Consider the following 25,130-nt stretch of genomic DNA (forward strand, 5'->3'; position numbering starts at 1 on the left):
CAAACATTGAATCTATGATTACCAACTTGATTATTAATGTGGGAAGATGGGGAAGGTTGGGAAGAAAGAGGCAGGCAGGCAGGCCCTGCAAGGAGCATACTCTTACTATCACTGTGAATAATTCATTCAGTGACTTAGAGGCAGGAATTAGGGGGTGGGGATTTCAGTTGAAAAGGTCTTCTCCCAGTTGGAGAAGGGAGGGGTAAAGTAGACAAAATCAATTTTATGGGGGAACAAAAATATGACTGCTACTTTAAATTTTTCAATTTTCTTAGAGACTGTTTGTTAGGCTTCCTGATTTTACACCATTTTCCTTAAACCCACTCAATGGAGTAACTGAAGTCTTTTAATTAGAACACTAGAGAAGAGAATGTCTACCTAGCCCTTCAGCCCTCCCCCATGGCTCTCCCCACCCTGACCTCGTCCATCTGTTGTTAAGGGAGGCTGAGTACCATGGCGTGGAGGTGAGCTGTGTCAATGTTCCCATATTTATCCACCTCCACGGGCTGAATCTTCATGCCTGCCATGTGAGCACTAGCAGGATTGGTTCCATGTGCTGATTTCGGAATGAGGCAAACCTTGGGAATGGAAAGAAAGGATGCAAAGCAGAAAGCCAAAGACCATTAGGCTCTTAATCCTGACAGAAAAGTCCTACAATATGTTAGTACCACAAATTTTATTTATTTATTTATTTATTTTGGCCAGTCCTGGGCCTTGGACTCAGGGCCTGAGCACTGTCCCTGGCTTCCTTTTGCTCAAGGCTAGCATTCTGCCACTTGAGCCACAGCGCCACTTCTGGCCGTTTTCTATATATGTGGTGCTGGGGAATCGAACCCAGGGCTTCATGTATACGAGGCAAGCACTCTTGCCACTAGGCCATATCCCCAGCCCAGTATCACAAATTTAAAAGGCACCATATGCTTTAATTGAAACTGACCACTAGTGCCTTAATTATTGCAATTATTATTGTTATTACACAATGTCCCAAAGTGGAGTTTCCATTTGAATCTTCAAATATTGTTTCCTAAATGTCCTCCTTCACCCCAGTACACTAAAATAGGGCCTGTGCTTATTCGAACCCTGTATCAGTTACACCATGTGTGAAGCACCTTACAAAACATTTGATTGGAAGTTAAACTCTAAAATTCAAATGCCTGCATCTCAGTTCAGTGCTGCTGTTGGCTCTCCAAGAAAGACAATAAATGACCGAATCCAAGGACTCCCAGCACCTACACACTAATATGTCAATCTTTATTAAGTGCTTATTCTGCTAGGAATTTGTGGGCTGCACTACAAATCATACAATAAGCATGCAAATGAATCAGTCTTTGCCCTGTGATCACATGACTTGCTCACTGATAATACTGGTACTGTGAGTTCAAAGCCCCAGGACTGGCAAAAAAGAAAAGGAAAGGGGAGGGGAGGGGAGGGGAGGGGAGGGAAGGAAGATAGGTCTAGAAGTTAGGCGTTGGTGACTGGTTCATACCTGTAATACTAGTGACTTAAAAGGTTGAGATCTGGGAGACCACAATTTAAAGGTTCACACAAGCAGAAATATTCACTAGACTCCATCCCCAAAATCCTACAAAAAAGTAGGGCTTGGAGGCATAGCTCAAATGGCAGAGTGCCAGCCTAGCAAGCAGGAGACCTTGAGTTCAAACTCTAAAGCTGCCCAATCTCCCCCCAAAAGAAAGGGGTTTAGAAATACATTTGAAATAGAAAAAAATGTGGTGCACCTTCAAGTTGAAGAGATTGAACGAAGAGTCTCAAGAGTTACAGACTTAGAGCTCAAAGATGCACTGGGATTTTGTTTTTGCTTGTTCTTCAGGGCTGGGTATTGAACCCAAGGCTTTGTGAGTGCTTGTTAAGTCCCTGTGTTAGCTTTTTAGGAAAGGTGGGTGGTAGGTTCAATGTTAGAATTCCTAGATTGAAATCACATTTCCTTTCTTCCATGCCATTATACAAACTCAGGCAAGCAAGCACCTAGGTGCTTGTAAATCTGATGAGCCAACAGGAAAGGACAGCACTACAGAATGCAATGAAACAAACCATTGCTTATCCTAAACATGGTCTTTATTTCTTTTGTCCCAGAAGCAATGTTGCAATTCCTTTAAAAAATGGATAGGCATTATAAAAAATAATTTTTAAAATGCAGGGTTATGAAGAGAAAAACACAGTATCCAGCAGTTTCCTAAAAGACAGCCAAGTGTCTTCTTAAGAAAAATGTATGGGTATTAAAAAAAAAAGAGAGAGAGAGAACTTGAACCCAAGGCAAAGTGGAATTGCTCTGCTACTCTTCTGCTGATAGAAAGTTTGTGACTTTTTCAAAGGCCACTGGTCATATGCTGGATATGCTGTTTTAGTCTCAAATGCTTTTTTCTTGTCTTAATGCTTCCCTTTTGTAGTTAAGACATTTTTTTCCTTTGATTTCTCAAGACCAAAGTCACTATTCTCTCCATAAGCTATCTTCATTCTAGAAAGGATCACTGGATAAAAAGATCCTTTGATAACAGAATATAAAAAAAAGGAAAAAAGGGAATGTTAAAAAAGAATATAGCTGGGCATTGGTGGCTCATACTTATAGTCCTAGCTAGTGAGGAGGCTGAGACCTGATGATCATAATTCAAAGCCATCCAGTTAAGTCCGTAAGACTTTTATCTAGGGCTGGGAATATGGCCTAGTGGCAAAAGTGCTTGCCTCATATACATGAAGCCCTGGGTTCGATTCCCCATCACCACATATATAGAAAATGGCCCAAAGTGCCGCTATGGCTCAAGTGACAGAGTGCTAGCCTTAAGCAAAAAAAGCTCAAGGACAGTGCCCAGGCCCTGAGTTCAAGCCTCAGGAATGGCAAAACAAAACAAAACAAAAAACAAAGTATTTGCAAAAAGCCAAAATTAAAAATAAATGGGTCCCCAAGAATACTCATGTTCTAATATTTGAAGCCTGTGATTTATCCAAAGTGAGTCCAGCTTTGGGGGGAATTTTATGACCATTTAGATAGGTGCTGTGTTCTCTTAATTTTTAGAGAACCTGGGAAAGAATGGGCAGAATGCATCCTTAAAAGCCCTGTCTAAAGGTTGAAGGATTATGCCAGGTATTGGTGGCTTGTACTCTTAGCTCTCAGGAGGCTGAGATCTGAGGATCCTGGTTTGAAGCCAGATGGGGCAGAAAAGTTCGCAATACACTCCTATTAACTAGCAAATATACTCCTATTAACCAGCAAAGCTGGAAGTGAAGCTGTGGCTCAAGTGATAGAACATCAGCTGTGTATAAAAAAGCCAAGAGGGTATGATATCATGAGTTCAAGACCCCATATACGCACAAAAGACAGGAGGATTAAGGAGGAAGGCTTCTGTGCTGATAAGGTTTCTGTTTTGCCACAGTATCCAAGGTCACAGCTGCTTTAGGCAGCTGGAAAGAGAACATTCCCATATATAAAGGAAACTGAGTCTCCAAAAGGCAAACTTGAGTTAATATTTGACTAGCATGCTGGCCTTAGTTGTAAAGTATGTAAGACTGACTGATACATAGCAATTGTGGCTATATGTTTTTATTTATATTTTTCAAAGTTAAACCAGTAAATGGAGAACTCAGACATTCCATTTTGGAAACCTTTGAAATTTAGCCTAAGAGCAAATATGAAAATAATAGTGTGTGTGTGTGTGTGTGTGTGTGTGTGTGTGTGTGTGTGTGTGTGTGTACTTAGTTTTGGGCTTGAACTCAGGGCACGGGCACTGTCCCTGAGCATTCACGCTCAATACTACTTGAGCCACAGCTCCGCTTCCGGCTTCTTAGGTGGTTAATTGAAGATGAAAGTCTCAAGAGAGCAGGGCACTGGTGGCTCACTCTGTAATCCTAGCTACTTAGTAGTCTAGGATCTGAGGACTGTGGTTCCATGCCAGCCTAGACAGGAAAGTCTGTGAGACTCTTATCTCCAATTAACCACCAGAAAACAGGGAGTGGTGTTGTGGCTCTAAGTGCTATAGCACTAACTGTGAGCAAAGAGCTCAGAGACAGGGCTGGGTATGTGGCTTAGTGGTAGAGAGCTTGGCCTAGCATGCCTGAAGCCCTGGGTTCGATTCCTCAGTAGCACACAAACAGAAAAAGCCAGAAGTGGAACTGTAACTCAAGTGGTAGAGATCACTGAGAAGTTCAAGCCCTGAAAGAAAGGAAGGTAAAGAGCTCAGGGATAGTGCCTAGGCCCTAAATTCAAGCCCCCCCAACCAACCAAAAAAAGAAGTCTCAGGGACTTTCTTGCTCAGGTTGGTCTCAAACCACAATCCTTGGATCTCCACCTCCTGAGTAGCTAGGATTATAGGTATGAGCCACTGGTGCCTATCCAAAAATAACTTTTGGAAGGGGAAACAAACAACTTGAAAAAGAAAACCATCAAGAACCCAGTCAGTTCTATAGCCCATGATTTCACTCATACGCCTTTCTCAAGAAAAAATGGAAAGATTTTACTGGATTCCATCAGAGTCTATTGTGTGAAGACAGCTGCTTCAGACATCACTGACGTGGAAAAATCCTCACTGATTATTTAAATAATAAGTCATTTTCTTAACTAAAAAAGTTGGCCTTAATTAATGTCTTTCACCCAGAAAGATGGCAACATTTCCACAATGAGGAGCTGTGTATTTCTGCATGCTCAGTGGCTAGATGGCCTTCCCTGACTCTCTGTTCTCCCTGTAGGGACAGGGAGAACATTCTCTGCCTCTCAAATGAAAATATCTTCTTGAGAGACAGACTTCTGTCACAGCAGTGAGGACAACAGTGCCAGGACAGACATCATTCCAGAAGAGGGTGGGAAGGGAAGGAAGGACCCAAAAATGGGGAGAGGGAATAAGAGATAGGAAGATTAAGTTATAGAAGTAAACTGTCTTGGCTAAATCAATAGATTTCTCATTTTCTGGCTTGCTTCCCAACTCCCAGACCTTCACAGATGCTTCATGGCCTCTGACTGGAGAATTAGGAAGACTAAGTGTAAAAACATCATAGTGGAAAGAACCTGGATTCTAAATGGTCTTTTGTCATTGGACACAGGCCTTCCGCAAACAATGCAAATGTGTGGTCTCCAAACATGTGATTTGTTCCCTTTCCAAGGAGCCTATATCCTCAGATAGGTCATGGTAAAAGAGGGATATAACAAGAGCTCCAAAGGTGACCTTCGTGCTTGCACACCATGGAGGAAAAACAAAGGAGTCACACTGTGTCAACTGACCAGACAACTGGAAATACCTCATCTCCAGATTCCATAAAAGTGTTGACTGCCGGACGCTGGTGGCTCACACCTGTAACCCATGTTACTCAGGAAGCTGAGATCTGAGAATTGTAGTTCGAAACCAGGTAGGGTAGAAAAGTCGGTGAGACTCTTGTCTCCAATACGCTACTCAGAAAAGGCCAGGGGTACTGCTGTGATTCAAGTGGTAAAATGGTAGCCTTCAGCAAAAGAAGCTCAGGGACAGCATCCAGGCTCTGAGTTCAGCCCCACAAATAAAATTAAAAAAAGGGTTGAGGGCTGGGGATATAGCCTAGTGGCAAGAGTGCCTGCCTCGGATACACGAGGCCCTAGGTTCGATTCCCCAGCACCACATATACAGAAAACGGCCAGAAGCGGCGCTGTGGCTCAAGTGGCGGAGTGCTAGCCTTGAGCGGGAAGAAGCCAGGGACAGTGCTCAGGCCCGGAGTCCAAGGCCCAGGACTGGCCAAAAAAAAAAAAAAAGGGTTGAGCTTCTGGAGTCCCAAGAGCATTTTTCCTTAGAAAATGCAAAACTTATTTACTTAAAGAATTCAAAAACATGGGGAAAGCTGGTGCTGGTAGCTTGTGTCAATAATCCTAGTTACTCAGAAACCTGAGATCTGTGGATCTTAGTTTGAAGCCAGACTAAGCAGACAAATCTACAAGACTCTTATTTCCAACTAACCAGTAATAAGTGGGAAGTAGAGGTGTGGCTCAAGTAGTAGAGCACCAGCCAAGTTAACATGAAACCCTGAATTCAAGTTCTAGAACTAGAACAAGAAAAAAGACCAAACAAAAAACAAAGCCAAACACTAGCAGCTCATGCCTGAATTCCCAGCTACTCTGGAGGTTGAGATCTGAGGATTGTGGTTCAAAGCCAGCCAGGGGAAGAAAGTCTGTGAGACTCTTATCTCCAATTAAAACCAAAAAAATCCAGAAGTAGAGCTGTGGCTCAAGTATTAGAATGCTAGCCTAGAACAGAAAGGCTCAGACAATGTCCAGGCCTCGAGTTCAAACCCCAGAACTGGCATACACAAAAAAGAGAAAACCCTAGCGAACAAATCTATATTGGAATATCAGAATCTCTATCTGTCTGAGCTATCCCTCAGTTTCTCTCTGCCTAATACATGCTCTCTGTACATGGCCAGGGTTCTGCAGCTTATTTTTTTTTCAAATTTTTATTATCAAACTGATGTACAGAGAGGTTACAGTTTCATACGTTAGGCATTGGATACATTTCTTGTACTGTTTGTTACCTCGTCCCTCATACACCCCTCCCTCCTCCCCCTTTCCCTTTCCCCCCATGAGGTGTTCAGTTCACTTACACCAAACAGTTTTGCAAGTATTTTGCAGCTTATTGAATCATGAATGGCTTATTTTTTCAAAACTCTCTAAAAAAGGAAGTGGCACTATGGCCTTGGGTGAAAAAGCTCAGGGAATGCACCCTGAGTTCAAGCCCCACATTCACCACCACCAACAACAAAAAGACAAAGAGAATATTTGGGCTGGGAATGTGGCTTAATGGTAGAGTGCTTGCCTAGCATGCATGAAGCCCTGGGTTTGATTCCTCAGGACCACATAAACAGAAAAGGCCAGAAGTGGCGCTGTGGCTCAAGTGGTAGAGTGCTAACCCTGAGCAAAACAAAGCTCAGGGAGAGTCAGTGCCCAGGCCCTGAGTTCAAGGCCCAGGACTGGCACACACACGTACGAAAAAATCAATCCTAATGTTGATTGTGGTAGAAAACACCTGGAATCCCAGGTGAGGGTGAATTCCATGCTCTCTTAGATTACACAGAAAGATCCTACCAAAAATAAATAAATAAATAAAGGTTCCTCCCTTTCCCTTGTTTGAAAGGGAAATGAAAGTCAAAATTCCTCACTGCAAATCTCAGGCAACTGGCCATAAACAGTCTTGCAGTTTTAATAAAGCCAAGAATGAACCAAAATAAAGCTATCATGCACTCAATGCCACTTATTTGAGCAGAAACATCCTATACCCTTGTCTGGAATTCTCCTAGGTGGGGCAGAGGTTTTGCTCTGCTCTTAAATCCTATCCTATGCTTCAAGAACTCCTAACTTTCCAGCTCAGCAGAAACCCTAGCATAGCACTGGCCACCAAAATGAAAGATCCAGGATTGCATGCCTCTGTCAGCCACAACCTGAGGCCAATGTTAAAAGGCACAGTTTCTAGGGATTAATAGTGCCCATTAGCACCTACGGGCACGCACAAAGGCCTCTAAGAGGCAGCTTGGGTTCTGAATACTAGAATCTCATTCCTAAAGCAAACAATGAAGCAGAAACATGAACTCTGCTAGCACTACATCTTTTTGTTGCTGCTTCTGCTTAGATCTGAGAATCCTCTAATGAGAAATTTATTTGTTCAAGAAATACTTTTCAGCATATATGTGATGAGAACTGTGCTTAGGCACAGTAGGGTTTACAGAAGAATTAATGTGGTCTTTGCCTTTCATCCAGGCCCAAGGCCAGGGCTGAGCCAAGGAGAAAGGCTCACTATGGTCACATTCCTGCCCCTTCCTCCACTGTGTTCCCTAGAGAAAGTAGTTCCTCAGCCAGCTGGCTGACTTTTACATGCTGGGTTTGCAAAAAAGCCTTTTATCTCTGAATGTTTTCCCTCAAAATGGTTAAGTAGATGTCTTGGAGGCAAGAATCTGAATGGTCAGTTCACAGGAATTTGTTTCTTGATTATACCTCCCTCTCTCCATCTGCTTCCAAGAAGAATGAGAGAGTATCTATCCCATGAAGTGAAAAGGACCTGAGAGCAGAGCCTGCTGCCCCCTCATGGTGACAAGTGCCCCCATCCATCCTCACCGTTCTGTTCCTCTCTCCTTTCTGGTCTAAGTAGGCTCGGATAGTAGCTAGTCCAGCATATTCTCCCTGGGCTCCACTGAAAAGACAAGAAGAGAAATAGCAAGGTTTTGGTCTCTGTGTCAATAAGCAATGAGCGCTAGTCATGTGTTCACCAGTGTATGAAACATTCTAACTTTCCCAGACACTGGGGAAAGCTCATCTAGGATCTCTGTGTGAGACAAAAGGTCCCGAACAGCATTCAGTCTGGCACTACAGCTCACCCAAAGATTGACTTCTAAGCTCAAAACCACATATCAATTAAGTCTTTATCATTATTGAAAATTTCAAAATTATATCAAAATTGGAATACAACAGAAAAAAACACACCACTAAATACTTACCACTCAGTGTAAAGAAGAACAAAATTATGGTCAAACCTTGTTTCCTACCATATCCCTCACGAACGCCTTCATGCTAAGCTAGGTCATTTATTTTTTTAAAGTGCTGTTCCTGCGACTTGAATTCAAGGCTTGGGCATTGTCCCTGAGATTTTGTGTTCAAGGCAAGGCCTCTACCACTTCAGCCAGAGCTCTACTTCTGGCTACTTGGAGGCTAAAAGGAAATAAGAGTCTCATTGACTTTCCTTTCCTGGCTGGCTCTGAACCACAATCCTCAAATCTCAGCCTTCTGAGTAACTAGGACCTGCACCTAAGCAGAGTTAGGTAATCTTGAATCAGACCTCAGCTATCCTATTTTATCAGCTTAAACTTCAATAGGTGTCTTTCAAAGGTAATAGTTATTATTAAGACATATACCTGCCATCACAATGATCACATCTAGACTAATAAATGATAGGGTCCTGGTATTATCAGGTATTGTCAGGATCCTAACTTTCCCAGGCCCTACAGGCACATGGTTGGTGAAGATTGCCAGACTCTTCTCAACAGCCCTGTCAGGAACTACTTTGGCATATTTTTAGTGACTCATATTCCTGTGAGCAATGCTGAGTCAACTGCAAACTGAAATTTAATGTCAGTACCTTATGCGGGAAGGACATGAATAGAGTTTTTGTCCCATTCAAAATGCGTATGTCCTCCATTCCTAAGGCTCTTGAGATGTAGACACTCAGCCCTAGTTTGCACATGAAGAAAATGAGGTCCGAGTGTTACTGATCCAAAAGGGCAACAAGTAGAGACTTCAGTACACTGCTGGCCTGGCTCACCAAGTTGCGTACTCCCTTTGCATGCAGAAGTGTTCCTTGAAGCACACTAGCTCCCCAAAGATTAAAGGTCATTAGGGGGCTGGGAATGTGCCTTAGCTGGGAATGTGATTGCCTAGCAATCATCAAGCCCTGGACTCGATTCCTCAGCACCACATAAAGAGAAAAGGCCAGAAGAGATGCTATGGCTCAAGAGGTAGAGTGCTAGCCTTGAGCAAAAAGAATCCAGGGACAGTGCTCAGGCCCTGAATTCAAGCCCCAGGATGGGCCAAAAAAAATGTCATTAGAGAAGCCATTAATTTCCCTTCAGAGACTCTCATCTACTTGACTGAACTGAGAGGTTTAGCTACAAGACCCACGAGACCCGAGACACCCAGCTTCCTCACTTATGAAGGAGTCAGCTTTACTCTTGCTCTCTGTCCCTCTTCAGAAAGACAATGGCTGCTCTTCTATTGTACCAGTTCTGAATCTCAAATGCTAGTGATTTTTATTTTGAGAACAAGAAAATACGTACCCTCCAGGAAATCATTGGCAGGCTTCGTTACAGGGTCTCCCTGAGTCTCGATGTCCTCATCTAAATATTGTATGGGTTTCATAGCACAGATGTGATGATCAGCTAGTCCTCATCCTACCCATTCTGCAATGAGTTCCAACTCTGTACAATCTTCCAAAAGCCACCAGTCCAGGTTGGTTCCAGGACCTACAAACCCCCAATTGACCTGTGATCTCACTACACTCTTGTCTCCAACCAACCTTTGGCCAGTAGGCCTTCCTCCTTCCCTGAAACACACATGGCAAGCCAGTTTCTGCACTGCCATGTTCCCTGTGCTGGGAAATGTCTTCCTCTTGATCCTTGCACCTCAGACATCTACCTTCAAAATAAACTCAGCTCCAATGCCACTTTCACAAAGAAGCCATCCCTGCGAGTCTTGTCTGCCTTGTTCATAGTTGTATTCGCTATACCAAGAAGACTGGTAAAAGGGATGCTCATTAAGTGCTGACTAAGTGAATGATCTTCCACCTCCCACAACCTCTCACAGTTTTATTTTTTGTGCTGATCCTTGGGCTTGAACTCAGGACCTGGGTGCGGCCCCTGTGCTTTTTTTGCTCAAAGCCAGTGTTCTACGACCTGTGCCACAGGTCCACTTCTGTCTTTTCTGGTGGCTAATTGGACATGAGAGTCTCACACAACTTTCCTGCTGGGGATGGCTTCAAATTGTGATCCTCCGTTCTCAGCCTTCTGAGTGGTTAGCATTACAGGCTTGAGCCACTGGCTCCAGCTCTCACAGCCCTTAGCTGATAAGACCAATTTATATATGTTGTATAGATGGGAAATGATTGCACAGTTCACACTCATTCATGCCTGTATGCCAGCTCATGCCTGTTTTTATCTCAACCAGAGGGTATGATGATGATGATGATGATGATGATGATGATGATGATGATGATGATGTTTAGGAAATCTGCTCAAATTGAATTCCAACACTTCAGTCCAAGCAATGAACATGAATGCCATCCCTTTCCTATTTTAAGCAATGTATTTTCTATTTACCCTGCATTTTTCTTAGAACTTTATCTTGTTTCATTTCAAGGCCAAAGGGTAGATTGAGAGAGAAAAGAGCTTTTGCAGGTATGAGCCAGTCAACCAAAAGGAAGGTAATGTACTTACTATATAAAGGCTTGATCAGTAATGCTGGCTGGTTTTTTTTTTTTTTTCCCTCAGATACTCTTAAAATCAGCTGGTTTCAGGGCTGGGAATATAGTCTAGTGGTAAAGTGCTTGCTTCGTATATATGAAGCCCTGGGTTCGATTCCTCAGCACCACATATATAGAAAAAGCTGGAAGTGGCACTGTGGCTCAAGCAGTGGAGTGCTAGTCTTGAGCAAAAAGAAGCCAAGGAGAGTGCTCAGGCCTGAGTTCAAGCCTCAGGACTGGCAAAAAACAAAAACAAAACAAAATCAGCTAGTTTCAACTGAAAAGAAAGTACAAATATGTTTAAATATCACACAAACCTTACTACTAGGAAGTTATTAAAATAAGGGGAATTATTAGTGCCATCTGTTGGTGGAAAAGTATTATAAAAAAATAACTGCTTATCTGCATAACCCAGCTAGAGAGCCCATCACTACTATATGTGAAGGAGCAGCTAGGATATCTGTTTAAGATGAAAGGGTAGTAGCTTCAAGCTACAGAGCTGGCTGCAGGGAGGACTGGACCAGTATATGGGGGAACTTAGGATCACAGAAAGGAAGAACACAAGCTTATTCTAGAAAATAAAGCCCTTTAATGTATGTTTACTCACGCAGAGGAAGGGACTATACTGTGTTTTATGTTTTAACCCAGAATGAGGGAAAACCAGCAGATAACTTTTTCTAAAACCCAGACTCACTCTACAAAGAATCCATGAGAAATTCCACAGAGCACAAGAGACTAGAACAATTGTGTAATTACATGAATCGTCCAGGTGCAACTCAGTTAAAACAGAAGAAATTCCATTGGTCCTTGTTAATGAAAATCTAAGCCTTATCAGTGCACTTAGCATACTCAGACCTTGAGCTCAATCCTAGCACCAAGAAAAAGTACAGACCATAAAATTACAAATAAATAAACTGGACTTCCTCGTCATTACAAACTTGTGCTCTTTAAAATACTTTGTTGAGCTGGTTACTGAGGGCTCACACCTGTAATCCTAGCAACTTAAGAGGCTGAGATCTGAGGATCATGGTTCAAAGCCAGCCCAGGTAGGAAAGTCCATGAAAAACTTATCTCCAATTAAGCACAGAAAAAGCTGGAGGTGGGGCTGTGGCTCAAGTGGTAAAGCACTGGCTTTGACCAAAAGGAGCTCAGGGACAGCACCCAGACCCAGAGTTTTAGCCCCAAGACCAGCAATAAAATAAAATAAAATATTTTGTTATTGCTTGCTGTAGTGTATAGTGGCTCACAACTAGAATTCTAACATTTGGAAAGCTGAAGCCGGAAGATCACAAGTTCAAAGCCAACATGGGCTACATACCAAGATCCTATCTCAAGAAAAAACAAAACCAAAAATTTCAAACAGACCCTGTTGAAAGGATGAAGAGAAAAGCTACAGAATGGGAGAAAAGGTCTGAAAACTAACCAACCAACAGTAAAAATGAACACATGAATGTGCATAGAAACACAGGAAACTCCCTGGGTTTTCACTAGTGCTGTTTTCAGGACTCCATACATGGTGACTTGGAGTCTTTGAACAGCTTTGTTACTGGGGAGAATTCTCCCTTTGGATGAGTCCAGGGGAGAAGCAGAGTCCCGCACTCTATAGAAACAGAAAGGGGGCTGGGCACTGGGGACTCACGGCCTGTAATCCCAGCTACTTAGGAGGCTGAGATCTGAGGATCACAGTTGGAAGCCAACTCAGGCAGGAAAGTCCAAGAGATTCTTATCTCCATTTAATCACCAGAAAACTGGAAGTAGAACTGTGGCTCAAATGGTAGAATACTAGCCTTGAGCATAAAAGCTTAGGGACAGTTCAAACTCCATGACTGACAAGCCAAAAAATAAAAAAAGAAAGAAAGAAACAAGATTTACTCAGCCACTAACCATTCCTTGATAGGGACACATAGCCAGTCCCAACCAATAAAATATCCAGCCCAAATCTGTATAAATCTAAAACCTAAGGAATAGACAAAGATGTTCCATAGTGGGGTCTGTGTCTCTCACCCTGGTGTGACTCCAAATTGTCCTCTACTGCCAGCCTCTCTAGTCTGGCTTATTTCTGAAGCCTAGTTTTCCATTTTTTTTTTTTTTTTTTTAAGAAATCACCTCTGATTTCAATAAATTGCTTTTCAGCTCAAGATAACCCAAGACATTTTTCGTGGCTAGCAACCAGGAACTATTTTATGGGGAGTGTTATTAAAACTTTCCTACAACACAAGTGTGTTAAAGTCATTCATTCCTTAGAAAAACTAACAAAAAGGTTTGACCTGGGCATCCTGGAGCATCTTTTGGTTGTAGTATCAAAATCTTCATTGATTTTTTTTACCGCTTTGAAAAGCTGTTTGGTTCCAAGTAAATCATTGCTCTGGATCCTAGTTGCCTCATCTGTGATATGCACTTAATGTACCCTATTACACACAGGTGAAATAAATGTTTTTTGTTTATGTTTTTTTTTGTCAGTTGTGGGGCTTGAGCTCTGGGCCTGGGCAGCTCTTCAGTTCAAGGCTTACAGGTGTGAGGCACTGCCACCCAGCTAATGTTTTGGGTTTTGTTTTAAATTGTCATAGTAATAAATTTATGCTTAAAAATTATCTTTAAGGGATGGGAATGTGGCTTAGTAGTGGAATGCTTGCCTAGTATGCATGAGGCCTGGGTTCAATTCTACCAACCACAAATGAATGATTTTAAAAAAATCTCTTTAAATTTATTCTTTTTAAATTAAGTAATATTTAAGATTATTGGTTGAGATAGAATCTTGTTTTTTGGGGTTTTTTGTTTTTTTTTTGCCCAAGACAGCCTAAAAACAAGATGCTCCCACTGAGCAGACGCCAGTGGCTCACACCTGTACTGTAATTCTAACTACTCTGGAGGCTAAGATGTGAAGACCTGGATTCAAAGTCAGCCCAGGCAGGAAGTCTGTGAGGCTCGTATCTCCAATGAACCACCAGAAAACTAGAAGTGGTGCTGTGGTCCAAAGTGGTAGAGCACTATCCTTGAGGGAAAGAGCTCAAGGACCAGGCCCTGAGTTCAAGCCTAACCACTGACCACAACAATGAAAAAGAAACCAGAAATGCTAGAATCATGAACTAAGAATCAGAAACTAAGGCTGAAAAACACTAGAGCAGCATGGAATTGAACCAACTATTGAAGAATGTATATGCTTACATTCCTTCTATCACTTTCCCTTTCTTTAAATGTTAAATGAGATACAATTCCCCTTGATGAACAATTTGTCTAAGAACAGAACGCGTCTAGTTTTATTAAATCTTTTATTTTTCCAGTCCTGGGGCTTGAACTCAGGGCCTGAGCACTGTCCCTGGGCTTCTTTTGCTCAAGGCTATTCCTCTACCACTTGAGCCACAGAATCAATTCTGGCTTTTTCTGTTTATGTGGTACTGAGAAATTGAACCCAGGCTTCATGCACACTAGGCAAGCACTCTACCATCAGCCACATTCTCAGCCCATATTTTTAGTAAATCTTTGACTAGAGAGAATACTCAGGAAAGAGATCACAAGAAACAGAAAAACTCTGTTCTTGAGTGATAACACAAAAACAAGATAATTGGGAAGTTGCTAGGTACATTTAGGCCTGGACTCCCCCAGCTTCTTTTAGGTAGTCATAAATATTCCTACGATGAAGCCTCCTACAGAGTGTTTTTGTTTTTGTTGTTGTTATGGGGCTTGAACTCAGGGCCTGGGCACTGTCCCTGAGCTCTTTATGCTCAAAGACAGTGCTCTACCACTTTGAGCCACTACTCCACTTCTGGTTTTCTGAAGCTTAGTTGGAGATAAAAGTCTTGGAGACTTTATTGCCCAGGCTGGCTTTGAACCAAAACTCTCAGATCTCAGATTCCTGAGTAGCTAGGTTTACAGGTATGAGCTACCAATCAGTGCCCTGCTCCATTGAGCCTCTTATTTCCAATCCACTGTATGTCAGACAGGGGAAAAGGAGAGGAGGGAGGAGAAAAGAAGGAGAAGCAGAATTCCCTCAAAGATGGCTTTCTTCACTCTATTTTCTCTTTTTCTTGACATGTGAGCATTTTATTTATTTATTTTTTTTTTTTTTTTTTTGTGCCAGTCCTGGGGCTTGGACTCAGGGCTTGAGCACCTTCCCTGGCTTCTTTTTGCTCAAGGCTAGCACTCTGCCACTTGAGCCACAGCACTACTTCTGGCTTTTTCTTTTTTTTTTTTGGCCAGTCCTGGGCCTTGGACTCAGGGCCTGAGCACTGTCCCTGGCTTCCTTTTTGCTCAAGGCTAGCACTCTGCCACTTGAGTCACAGCGCCACTTCTGGCCATTTTCGGTATATGTGGTGCTGGGGTATCGAACCCAGGGCCTCATGTATATGAAGCAGGCACTCTTGCCACTAGGCCATATCCCCAACCCCTCTTTTTAAATAATTTATTTATTTATTGTCAAAGTGATGTACAGAGGGGTTACAGTTTCTTCAGTTTCTTATCAAACTTGTTACCTCCTCCCTCATTTTTCTCCCACCTTTCCCCCTCCCTGGTTCCCTCCTCCTCCCCATGGGTGTTTCTTTGTGAAAGCATTCTGTATTCAGGGCTTACAGGTCTAGCCTTCAGATTACCCTGGTTCCAAATTAGAGATGATCAATAAGATAAACAAAGAGCTAGGAAAAGAGAAGGAGAGCAGAGAGATGGCAAATAGTTAAGTACCAACCCTCCCTGCTAAAAACAATCTGTGATATGCACAGGATGCTTGCCAGAGCTTCAAAGTTGAAGGTGAAGAACTATAAATAGCAAATAATCTGCCCCAAATCTCCCTCTTTGGTGTTCCTCCAGGTCAATCCCTTCTCCAACCCAGTGAAGTACCTCACAATCCCTGCCTACAGACATTCACCTGGGAATGTTAGAAATATAAATTTGGGGGCCCTTGCTCAGATAACTGAGTCAGAAAGCCTGGGGCTTAGCAATTTCATAACCTCTCCAGATGTTTCTCAGACACATTAAGTTTTGAGAGTCACGAGGAGGCCTGGTCACTCTTCAGACTAAGAACTTTCACAGGATAAAAAAGCAATCAAGTGGCCATCTCAATCTCATTCATGATCACAACTTGCCAGTTTTAAAAAAAGAAAGACCAGAAACAATTTTCTCAAGTTTAGAAGCCAAGTGAGTTAAGTATAATTCTGGCTTGTCTTTCACTTGTTGGCCCATGGAAGGTGTTAACTATTTCTGTCTGCCTTAAGCATTATATCATATCATAATGCTTAACCAATAATTCCTATGTGCTTGTGTCCTGCTGAGGGACATTAATAGTGGCAAAATGTTATGGAAACAGCGAGCCATGCTAATAAGCTCAGTGGAAGATGGAAATGAAATGAAATAGTATTTGACTCCTCTCTAAATGAAAAATCAGGGATATGCTTCATGACAGCCCAGGAGAGGCTGAGGCAGGCAAGGATCTAGTCTATGCCAAGCTATAAAGAACTTCCTGGGTTTATGATTTGAGCAAGTGAATAACTGGGATAACGTTCATGACAGCATATGAGAGGCTGAGGCAGGAGGATCAGGAGTTTATTGAGAGCCTGAAGTACATAGCTAGCAAGACCCTGTCTCAAAAACAAAAAATGAATTAATAAATTCTATGTACAATATATGTATTATAGCAATTGTAAAAATTAACTATATCACTAAGGCTACTTCCAAAAAATGTTGTATTTGTATTTTTTAAATCATAGAGTAACACCAAAGTAAACATATTCAGATTCAAAACTGCTTTGCAACTAGACTGTTAGGAAAGTATAGGTAGTATTAACTAACTTCAACTAGGTAAAAATCTCCATTCTAGAAGAAGGTTCCATGACATTTATGACTGCCTCCTCTGTGGACTTCTGTGCACTTCTGTGGTGATTCGTGCAGCACATTCTTTCTGTCTACAGTCCAGAAATCTTGTCTCTTCTTACAGTAAATATGAAGCCCATCTAAATCCTTCCACTGTGACACTAGTCTACTGTACATAATGATGAATTAGCCAATGTTTAGGTAGTTCTGGGGTACAGAATAATAATAATATATAATGTACAATACATCCATGCAGAGACTAGCACAAACAAACCAAAACAAGATTGTAACCCTGTTGAAATAACAATAAAAAGATCACCTTATGCATATGAAATCTACTGTGCATACTTTCCCCCTCTCCCTGAAAGTAGATATCAAAATGCCTGGAAGCATGGCCCTGTCTAACACACAACACCTCCTTGGGACCATGGATATGTCAGCTAAGCCTAAACATAGTACCCAGCCCATCTCTCAGAAATGAAGGGACTCTAGGGAGCTGGATAGATCCCTAAACCTCCTGTAAGAGTGGGATGGCAAGCAATAAAAAGAATAGAGAAAATTAAGGTAAAGACAGAACTAAATAAGACAGTGGTTTTCAATCCTGTCTGCAAATTGCAATCTCTGGGGTAGCTTTAAAGACACACACTTGAGTAGGGCACTGGTGGCTCACACCTGTAATCCTAGCTACTCAGGAGGCTGAGACCTGAGGATTGTGGTTTGAAGCCAGGCAGGCAGGAAAAGTCCATGAGACTCTATCTCTTACTAACTACCAAAAAGCTACAAATGGAGCTGTGGCTCAAGTGGTAGAGTGCTAGCCTTGAACACAAAAGCTCAGCTTTCTAGGATCTTGGCTAGGAAATCACCTACAGAAGAGCAGAGTTCAAACCGTCTTTTGAAATTCTAGGAGCTGGGGATATGACTTGTTGGTAGAGTGCTCGCCTAGCATGTATGAAGCCCTGGGTTTGATACCTCAGTACCATATAAACAGAAAAAAAAAAAAAAAAACAGAAGTGGCTCTGTGGCTCAAGTGGTAGAGTGCTAGCCTTGAGCAAAAGAAGCTCAGGAATAGAGCTCAGGCCCCGAATTCAAGCCCTAGTACTGGCAAGAAAAAAAAGGAAAGGAAAGGAAAAGAAAAGAAAAGAAAGGAAAGGAAAGGAAAAAGGAAAAAGGAAAGGGGAAAGGAAAAAGGAAAAAGGAAAAAGGGAAGGAAAAAGGAAAGGAAAGGAAGATTCTAGGACATTGAAAATGTGATCACATTCCACCACTAGGGGGTGAAGTTTCTTCATTTTGACATTAAAAAGCTGAATGATAGTTTCAATAAAGGTTTGGTTTTTACTAGGTCAATTCCTTCCTATTTATGAAATGAAAGATTCTTAGTCCCAATCCCTGAATATTGTGATCAGGAGATCTGGAGTGAAGCCTAGGAAATCACATTTTAGCAAGTGCCAAGGAGATTTTGCTGAAGGTTTCTGCTTTGTTTGTTTGTTTGTTTTTTGACCAGTCCTGGGACTTAGACTCAGAACCTGAGCACTGCCCCTGGCTTCTTTTTGCTCAAGGCTAGCACTCTACCTCTTGAGCCACAGTGCCACTTCTGGCTGTTTTCTATATATGTGGTGCTGAGGAATCGAACCTAGGGCTTCATGTATATGAGGTGAGCACTTTACCACTAGGCCATATTCCCAGCCCAGGCTTCTGCTTTTTAAATTTTTTTTTTTTTTTTTTTTTTTGGCCAGTCCTGGGGCTTGGACTCAGGGCCTGAGCACTGTCCCTGGCTTCTTTTTGCTCAAGTCTAGCACTCTGCCACTTGAGCCACAGCGCCCCTTCTGGCCATTTTCTGTATATGTGGTGCTGGGGAATTGAACCCAGGGCCTCATGTATACGAGGCAAGCACTCTTGCCACTAGGCCATATCCCCAGCCCCCTTAAAATAATTTTTTTTTTCAAAAAAAAATTTAATTTCACAGATTATTTTTTTAAAATGAGGGCTAAAGAGGGGAATGGTCTTTTTAAAAAATTAGTGACAGGGTTGGGGATGTGGCTTAGCCGTAGAGTGCTTGCCTAGCATGCATGAAGCCCTAGGTTTGATTCCTCAGTACCACATAAACAAAAAAAGCCGGAAATGGCACTGTGGCTCAAGAAGTAGAGTGTTAGCTTTGAGCAAAAATAAGCCAGGAACAGTGCTCAGGCCCTGAGTCCAAGCCCCAAGACTAGCAAAAAAAAAAAAAATAGTGATAGATCCCTAACTCTTCTGGCACTACTATACTGTGATGCTGATTTTTGTTAGGAGTTAACTTGTATGCTTAAAGTCTCAGTCTTTTTTGGTTTTTTGGGGGGGTTGTTTTTTTTTAATCAGTCTTGCTATGTTATCTAAGCTAGCTTCTAACTTAGGATCATCCTGTCTCTAGTGCACAAGTGCTAGGATTTCAGGCATACTCCACCACACACAGCTACAATCTCATTTCATTATTGTTGTTGTTTTTATTATTATGTAGTCATACCAAGGTATTCCAGAAGTCACATTTTGAGTACAAAGCCTCTTGGTTATAATATGTTTTGTTCTTTTCTTTTCTTTTCTTTTTGGCTAGTCCTGGGGCTTGAACTCAGGCCTGGGCTCTGTCCCTGACCTGTCTGTGATCAAGGCTAGCACTCTACCACTTGAGCCACAAAGCCACTTCTGGCCTTTTCTGAGTAGCTTATTGGAGATAGGCATCTCATGGACTTTCTCTCCTGGGCTGGCTTCAAACCACAATTTTCAGCTCTCAGCCTTCTGAGTAACTAGGAATACAGGTGTGAGCCACAGGCCCCTGGCTATAATCTTATTCTTTTTTTTTTTTTTTTTTTGCCAGTCCGGGGGCTTGAACTCAGGGCCTGGGCACATTGACCCTCCACTTCTTTTGCTCAAGGCTAGCACTCTACTACTTGAGCCAAAGTGCCACTTGTGGCTTTTTCTGTTTATGTAATACTGAGGAATCGAACCTAGGGCTTCATGCATGCTAGGCAAGCACTCTACCACTAAGCTATTTCCCAGCCCTATAATCTTATTCTTTTTCTTTTTTTCTTTTCTTTTTTTTTTTTTTTTTTTTTTGCCAGTCTTGGGCCTTGGACTCAGGGCCTGAGCACTATCCCTGGCTTCTTTTTGCTCAAGGCTAGCATTCTACCACTTGAGCCACAGTGCCTCTTCTGGCCATTTTTTATATATGTGGTGCTGAGGAATCGAACCCTGGGCTTGATGTATATGAGGCAAGCACTCTTGCCACTAAGCCATATTCCCAGCCCCATAATCTTATGTGATATCATTGTTGAAGTTCATTTCCAAAAATTTCTCCAACCTTTCAGACCATCTACTGTTCCCTTCCCATACAGAAAAAATGGCCCTGCTCAGTATCATCAACTGCATTTCAGCCAACAAACATAGCTTCTCAGGTATGTAAATGAAGCCTCACCCTCCCAGTGAATTAGTGTCTAGTCAACTCACAGAAGGATACAAAATAATTGCTGTTTTAAGCCTCTGCATTTTAGAGTGGATGTTATACAACTATTCTTATTTTTCAAAAAGACAGAAAGAGAGGGAAAGAAATCCCCTTACCTGTTAGGCTGGAAAGAGACTCGGTCATAACCTGTGAGTTCACATAAATCTTTCTCAAGCTCTCGAAAAAGCTGTTGGTATCCCTGGGCTTGGTCCAGAGGCACGAAGGGGTGAATGTTTGCAAATTCTTTCCATGTGATTGGCTGAAGAGTAAGAGGGGAGGGAAAATGTGCATGTGTACATACTGTAATAACAATGTCAGTGATGACGATGACAATAATCCCTAACACCAACTATATGCTGGGACCATTCAAGGCACTGGGTACATCAATTTTTTAGTTCTCTCCACACTCTTATAAGGTGCTATCACTACCTGCACTGCACAAGAATTTATAAACAGGAATAGAAAGATCCCTGAGCAGACTTCTTTTTTTTTTTTGCCAGTCCTGGGCCTTGAACTCAGGGCCTGAGCACTGTCACTGTCCCTGGCTTCTTTTTGCTCAAGGCTAGCACTCTGTCACTTGAGCCACACTGCCACTTCTGGCCATTTTCTGCATATGTGGTACTGGGGAATTGAACCTAGGACCTCCTGTATATGAGGCGAGCACTCTTGCCACTAGGCCATATCCCCAGCCCAGCACTCTACCTCTTGAGCCACAGCAACACTTCCGGCTTTTTCTATTTATGTGGTGCTGAGGAATTGAACCCAGGGCTTCATGTATACGGGGCAAGCACTCTACCACTAGGCCATATTCCCAGCCCCCTGAACAGACTTCTATCTTAAAAATTATTCAGTCTTCCATGGACATGGACTAGTCCCTCTCTTCATTAAGCAGAACAAGCCACAAGCACAAAAGTAAATTTAAAAACCTTTCCTATGCAATACAAGATGATTTCCCATGCCTCATGTGAATTGTCACATTTTCCCTAAGGAATAAAAAAGAGTAAGTTGCGGGCATCCATGGCTCACCCTTGTAATACTATCTAGTCAGGAAGATGAGGTCTGGGGATCATGGTTCGAAGCCAGCCATGGCAGGAAAATCTGTGAGACTCATCTCCAATAAACTATCAAAGAAAGGTCAGAAGTGAAGCTGTGTCTCAAGTGGTAGAGTGCTAGTCTGAGCACAAAACCTAATGGACAGCACCCTGGCCCCAAGTTCAAGCCCCAGGACCAGCACGAGAGAGAGAGAGAGAGAGAGAGAGAGAGAGAGAGAGAGAGAGAGAGAGAGAGAGAGAGAGAGATTAACTTTGTTAGAAATATCTTAGCTTAGAAGAAATACTTAACCATCACAGAAGATAACATAACTCTTCTATTGCTCAAGAAATAAATTTTAAATCTCAAATCTATACCTTTCTGAGATAGTGAATGCATTTCTAGAAATAAGGCTTATGATTTTTAATTCTACCTGAAGTTAACAACTACAAAGGAACAGGTTAAGAGGAACAGGTTAAGAAAAAGCACTTATTAAGTACTTATTAAGTCACAATCCTAGTTAACTTCTCTGTAGCAACTGGAAAGCTGCCCCCAGAAAGAGCCCTCTTCATAGAAGTGACTACTTACTGTGAGTTCAGAGGAGCTGTTGAGCTTCATGGTACAGGATCCCTTTAGGAAGCACATCCAAAATGGATCACATTAGAGATTTCCTAGTCCATCCATCAACCCCACCGTCTCCCCACACAGGCACTCCTCTCCCCTCTTGTGGTGTATGAGATATAATTCAAAGGAGTCTGAGTGGGGTAAGGGGTAGAAAGGCAAAAACAACTACCAGTGGAATCATGCTGTGAACAAGGGAAATGTCTTTGTTTTCTAGTTTCTTCATGTAGCGGACAATATTTGTTTCTGAGTGATAGCTGTGGATATAAAACACAAAGTTTGGGCCAATAAAATTAGACAAGAACCACACACCTTCTCATGAAAGATAAGACACACTGAAATCTATCTTCAAAATACAGAGCAATTTTGACCATGGCAAACATGTTGACTACATCTGAAGAAAGGGCCCACACCCCTAAAGACCTCAGAGGAGGCCTGATAAAAAGAAGCCATTAGAAGCTGGGTGCCAGTGGCTCATATCTGTAATCCTAGCTAGTAAGGAGGCTGAGATCTGAGGATTTTGGTTTGAAACTAGCAGGCAGGAAAAGCCGTGAGATTCTTAACTCCAATTAACCCACCAGAAAACTGGAAGTGGAACTGTAGCTCAAAGCAGCAGAGCACTAGCCTTGAATACAGAAGCTCAGGGACAGCACCCAGACTTTGAGTTCAAGTCCCACAACTGACCAAAAAGAAGGAGGAAGAGGAGGAGGAGAAGGAGGAGGAGGAAGAGGAGAAGAACAACAACAACAACAAGAAGGTTGGGAAGAAGAGGATACAGGTTCTTGAGGAACTTCAGCCTCTATATGACCTGACTGTGCCAGCAAAAAAGGACCATCAGGAAACTAGACATGCTTGGCTTTATCAGGAATGGGATCTTTACCATATTGATTTATCAGTGAGCCATGCTAATCTACAATAATCTAAGCTACATAATGGTTGCTGTAAGAAGTAGCTCCCGGGGCTGGGGATATGGCCTAGTGGCAAGAGCACATGCCTCGTATACTTCGATTCCCCAGCACCACATATACAGAAAATGGCCAGAAGTGGCACTGTGACTCAAGTGGCAGAGTGCTAGCCTTGAGCAAAAAGAAGCCAGGGACAGTGCTCAGGCCCTGAGTCCAAGGCCCAGGACTGGAAAAAAAAAGAAGTAGCTCCCTAGGGAGACCCCTAGTTTATTGCCATGACAAAAGATATGGAAGTCATCAATGTGACACAAACCTGTTGAACACCTGATGTGTGAGGAATGGGCTGCTTCTCTTGAATGCAGACCCCAGAATACCTCTTTTCTCTTCTCCCATGCTTTCAGCCACCAGTTCCTGCATGGAGAAACCACAGAAGCTCAAGAACCAAAGTTGTATCTAGAAGCTCTAGGACCAAAGTGTGTAACTAGGCTAGGTAGCTAGGCCACAAATCATGCAAAATGAATTAGTCTTCATTTAAAAGACAAAATTCTGCCAGGCACCAGTGGCTCATTCCCATAATCCTAGCTACTCAGGAGGCTAAGATCTGAGGATTGTGATTGGAAGTCAGCCTGGGCGTTAAACTCTATGAGATTCTCATCTCCAATAAAGCACTCAAAAACCAGAAATGGCACGGTAGTTCAAAGTGGTAGAGGGCTAGCCTTGAGCAGGAGCTCAGGGACAGTGCCCAGGCCCTGAGTTCAAGGCCCACAATAGACCCCCTCTACCCCCCCCCCAAAAAAAAAAGAAAAAGAAAAAAAAAGCTTCATTAACGTCTTAAAATAAAACCATCAAGAATATAAGCAACAAAAGGAAAATAGATAAAACGGATTCCATTAATTAAAAATATATGCTGATAGCTCATACCTATAATCCGAGCTACTCAGAAGGCTGAGATTTTAGGATCTCAGTTCGAAGCTAGCCTGAGCAGGAAAGTCCGTGAGACTCTTATTTCCAATAAACTGCTAAAAAGAAAAAAAAAGAAAAGAAAAGAAAAAGAAAAATCCAGAAGTAGAACTGTGACTAAATGTTAAGTGTTAGCCTTGAGCAAAAGAAGTAGCAGGGACCAAAGGGGCCCTGAATTCAAGCCCCAGGGCCAGCATACATACACAATTGGTCGAGCACCCCTGGGGTGTGTGTGTGTGTGTGTGTGTGTGTGTGTGTGTGTGTGTGTGTGTGTTTTATTCACCTCTATAGCCTCAGGCCCTAACATAGTACACGGCATATATTAGGTCCTCAATAATTACTTGTTTGTTTTGTTTTGTTTTTGTTACTGGTCCTGGGGTGTGGACTCAGGGCCTGAGCACTGTCCCTGGCTTCTTTTTGCTTAAGGCTAGCACTCTACCTCTTGAGCCACAGCGCCACTTCTGGATTTTTTTCTATACATGTGGTGCTGAGGAATTGAACCCAGGGCTTCATGTATATGAGGCAAGCACTTTACCACTAGGCCATATTCCCCGCCCTCAATAATTACTTATTAAATGAGTGAGCATCGTATCTTTCCCAGAACTGATTTGAACCAAGATGCCAATGCCATTAATCTTGTATTAGGGGTAATTTCAATTAAGCATTATTAATAATCCTTCTGAACAGGTCCTTGATGAGGCCCTACAACAGTGATCTTTAAACATTAGAAAGAGCAAGGGACAATCACTGGCATAACTTGAACTGGGGGCTGCCTTGTGTCATACCTGAACTTAAATCCTCACACTCAGGCCCACAAGAGTTAAAACAATCTTTGATACCATCTCCAATAGTCATTTTAAGGTATGTGTGTCTCTATTTTACTTACTGCGGATGACTCACAACCAAAGATCCACAATAAATCATCTAGATCTTTCTCATTGACTGTTTCGTCCAAGGAAATACCAAGCTATAGAAACAAAAACAAAATGGATGGCATCAGTTCTAAACTCCAAGATCAGTGTGAAGTAGGGAGACCAGGTCTATGTAATATCACCTTGTAACATGAATACACCAGCATATCCTCCTTGCTCTATCAACTCAATGAGGCATCTGCAATTCAAAGCATGGCTTGTCTCACCTCTAGGTCTTTGAAACTGAGTGGACAGACAGCCTCTATCTCCCAGTTAGGCACCAAGATGGCTGGTGAGAACAAGGTTATAGCTATTACTTAGACCAGGTGTCCCTACTTCAAGTGGAAGTGCCATCAGGGAAACCAAAGGGGAGAAAAGTGCTAGATAAAATTCTCAGTCATGCCCGGAGATGATGGATCATGCCTATAATCCTAGGTACTCAGGAATCTGAAATCTGGAGGATTGCAGTTCA

General features: G+C 42.4%; 1 protein-coding gene across 1 annotated transcript in view; it reads right to left on the reverse strand.

Moving 5' to 3' along the window:
* Gldc (glycine decarboxylase) overlaps positions 1-25,130 on the reverse strand; it is a 90,248-nt gene that overhangs the window by 20,294 nt on the left and 44,824 nt on the right. Inside the window, exons 11-17 of the mRNA XM_048347063.1 lie at positions 24,634-24,714; positions 23,101-23,198; positions 22,055-22,139; positions 21,850-21,891; positions 20,349-20,491; positions 8,072-8,147; positions 453-578 (exon numbers count right to left, since the gene is read on the reverse strand). Coding sequence (XP_048203020.1) covers positions 453-578; positions 8,072-8,147; positions 20,349-20,491; positions 21,850-21,891; positions 22,055-22,139; positions 23,101-23,198; positions 24,634-24,714 — 651 coding nt within the window. The remainder of the gene's footprint in view (positions 1-452; positions 579-8,071; positions 8,148-20,348; positions 20,492-21,849; positions 21,892-22,054; positions 22,140-23,100; positions 23,199-24,633; positions 24,715-25,130) is intronic.

Source organism: Perognathus longimembris, chromosome 1, assembly GCF_023159225.1.
Source record: "Perognathus longimembris pacificus isolate PPM17 chromosome 1, ASM2315922v1, whole genome shotgun sequence".
NCBI classification, from domain to species: domain Eukaryota; kingdom Metazoa; phylum Chordata; class Mammalia; order Rodentia; family Heteromyidae; genus Perognathus; species Perognathus longimembris.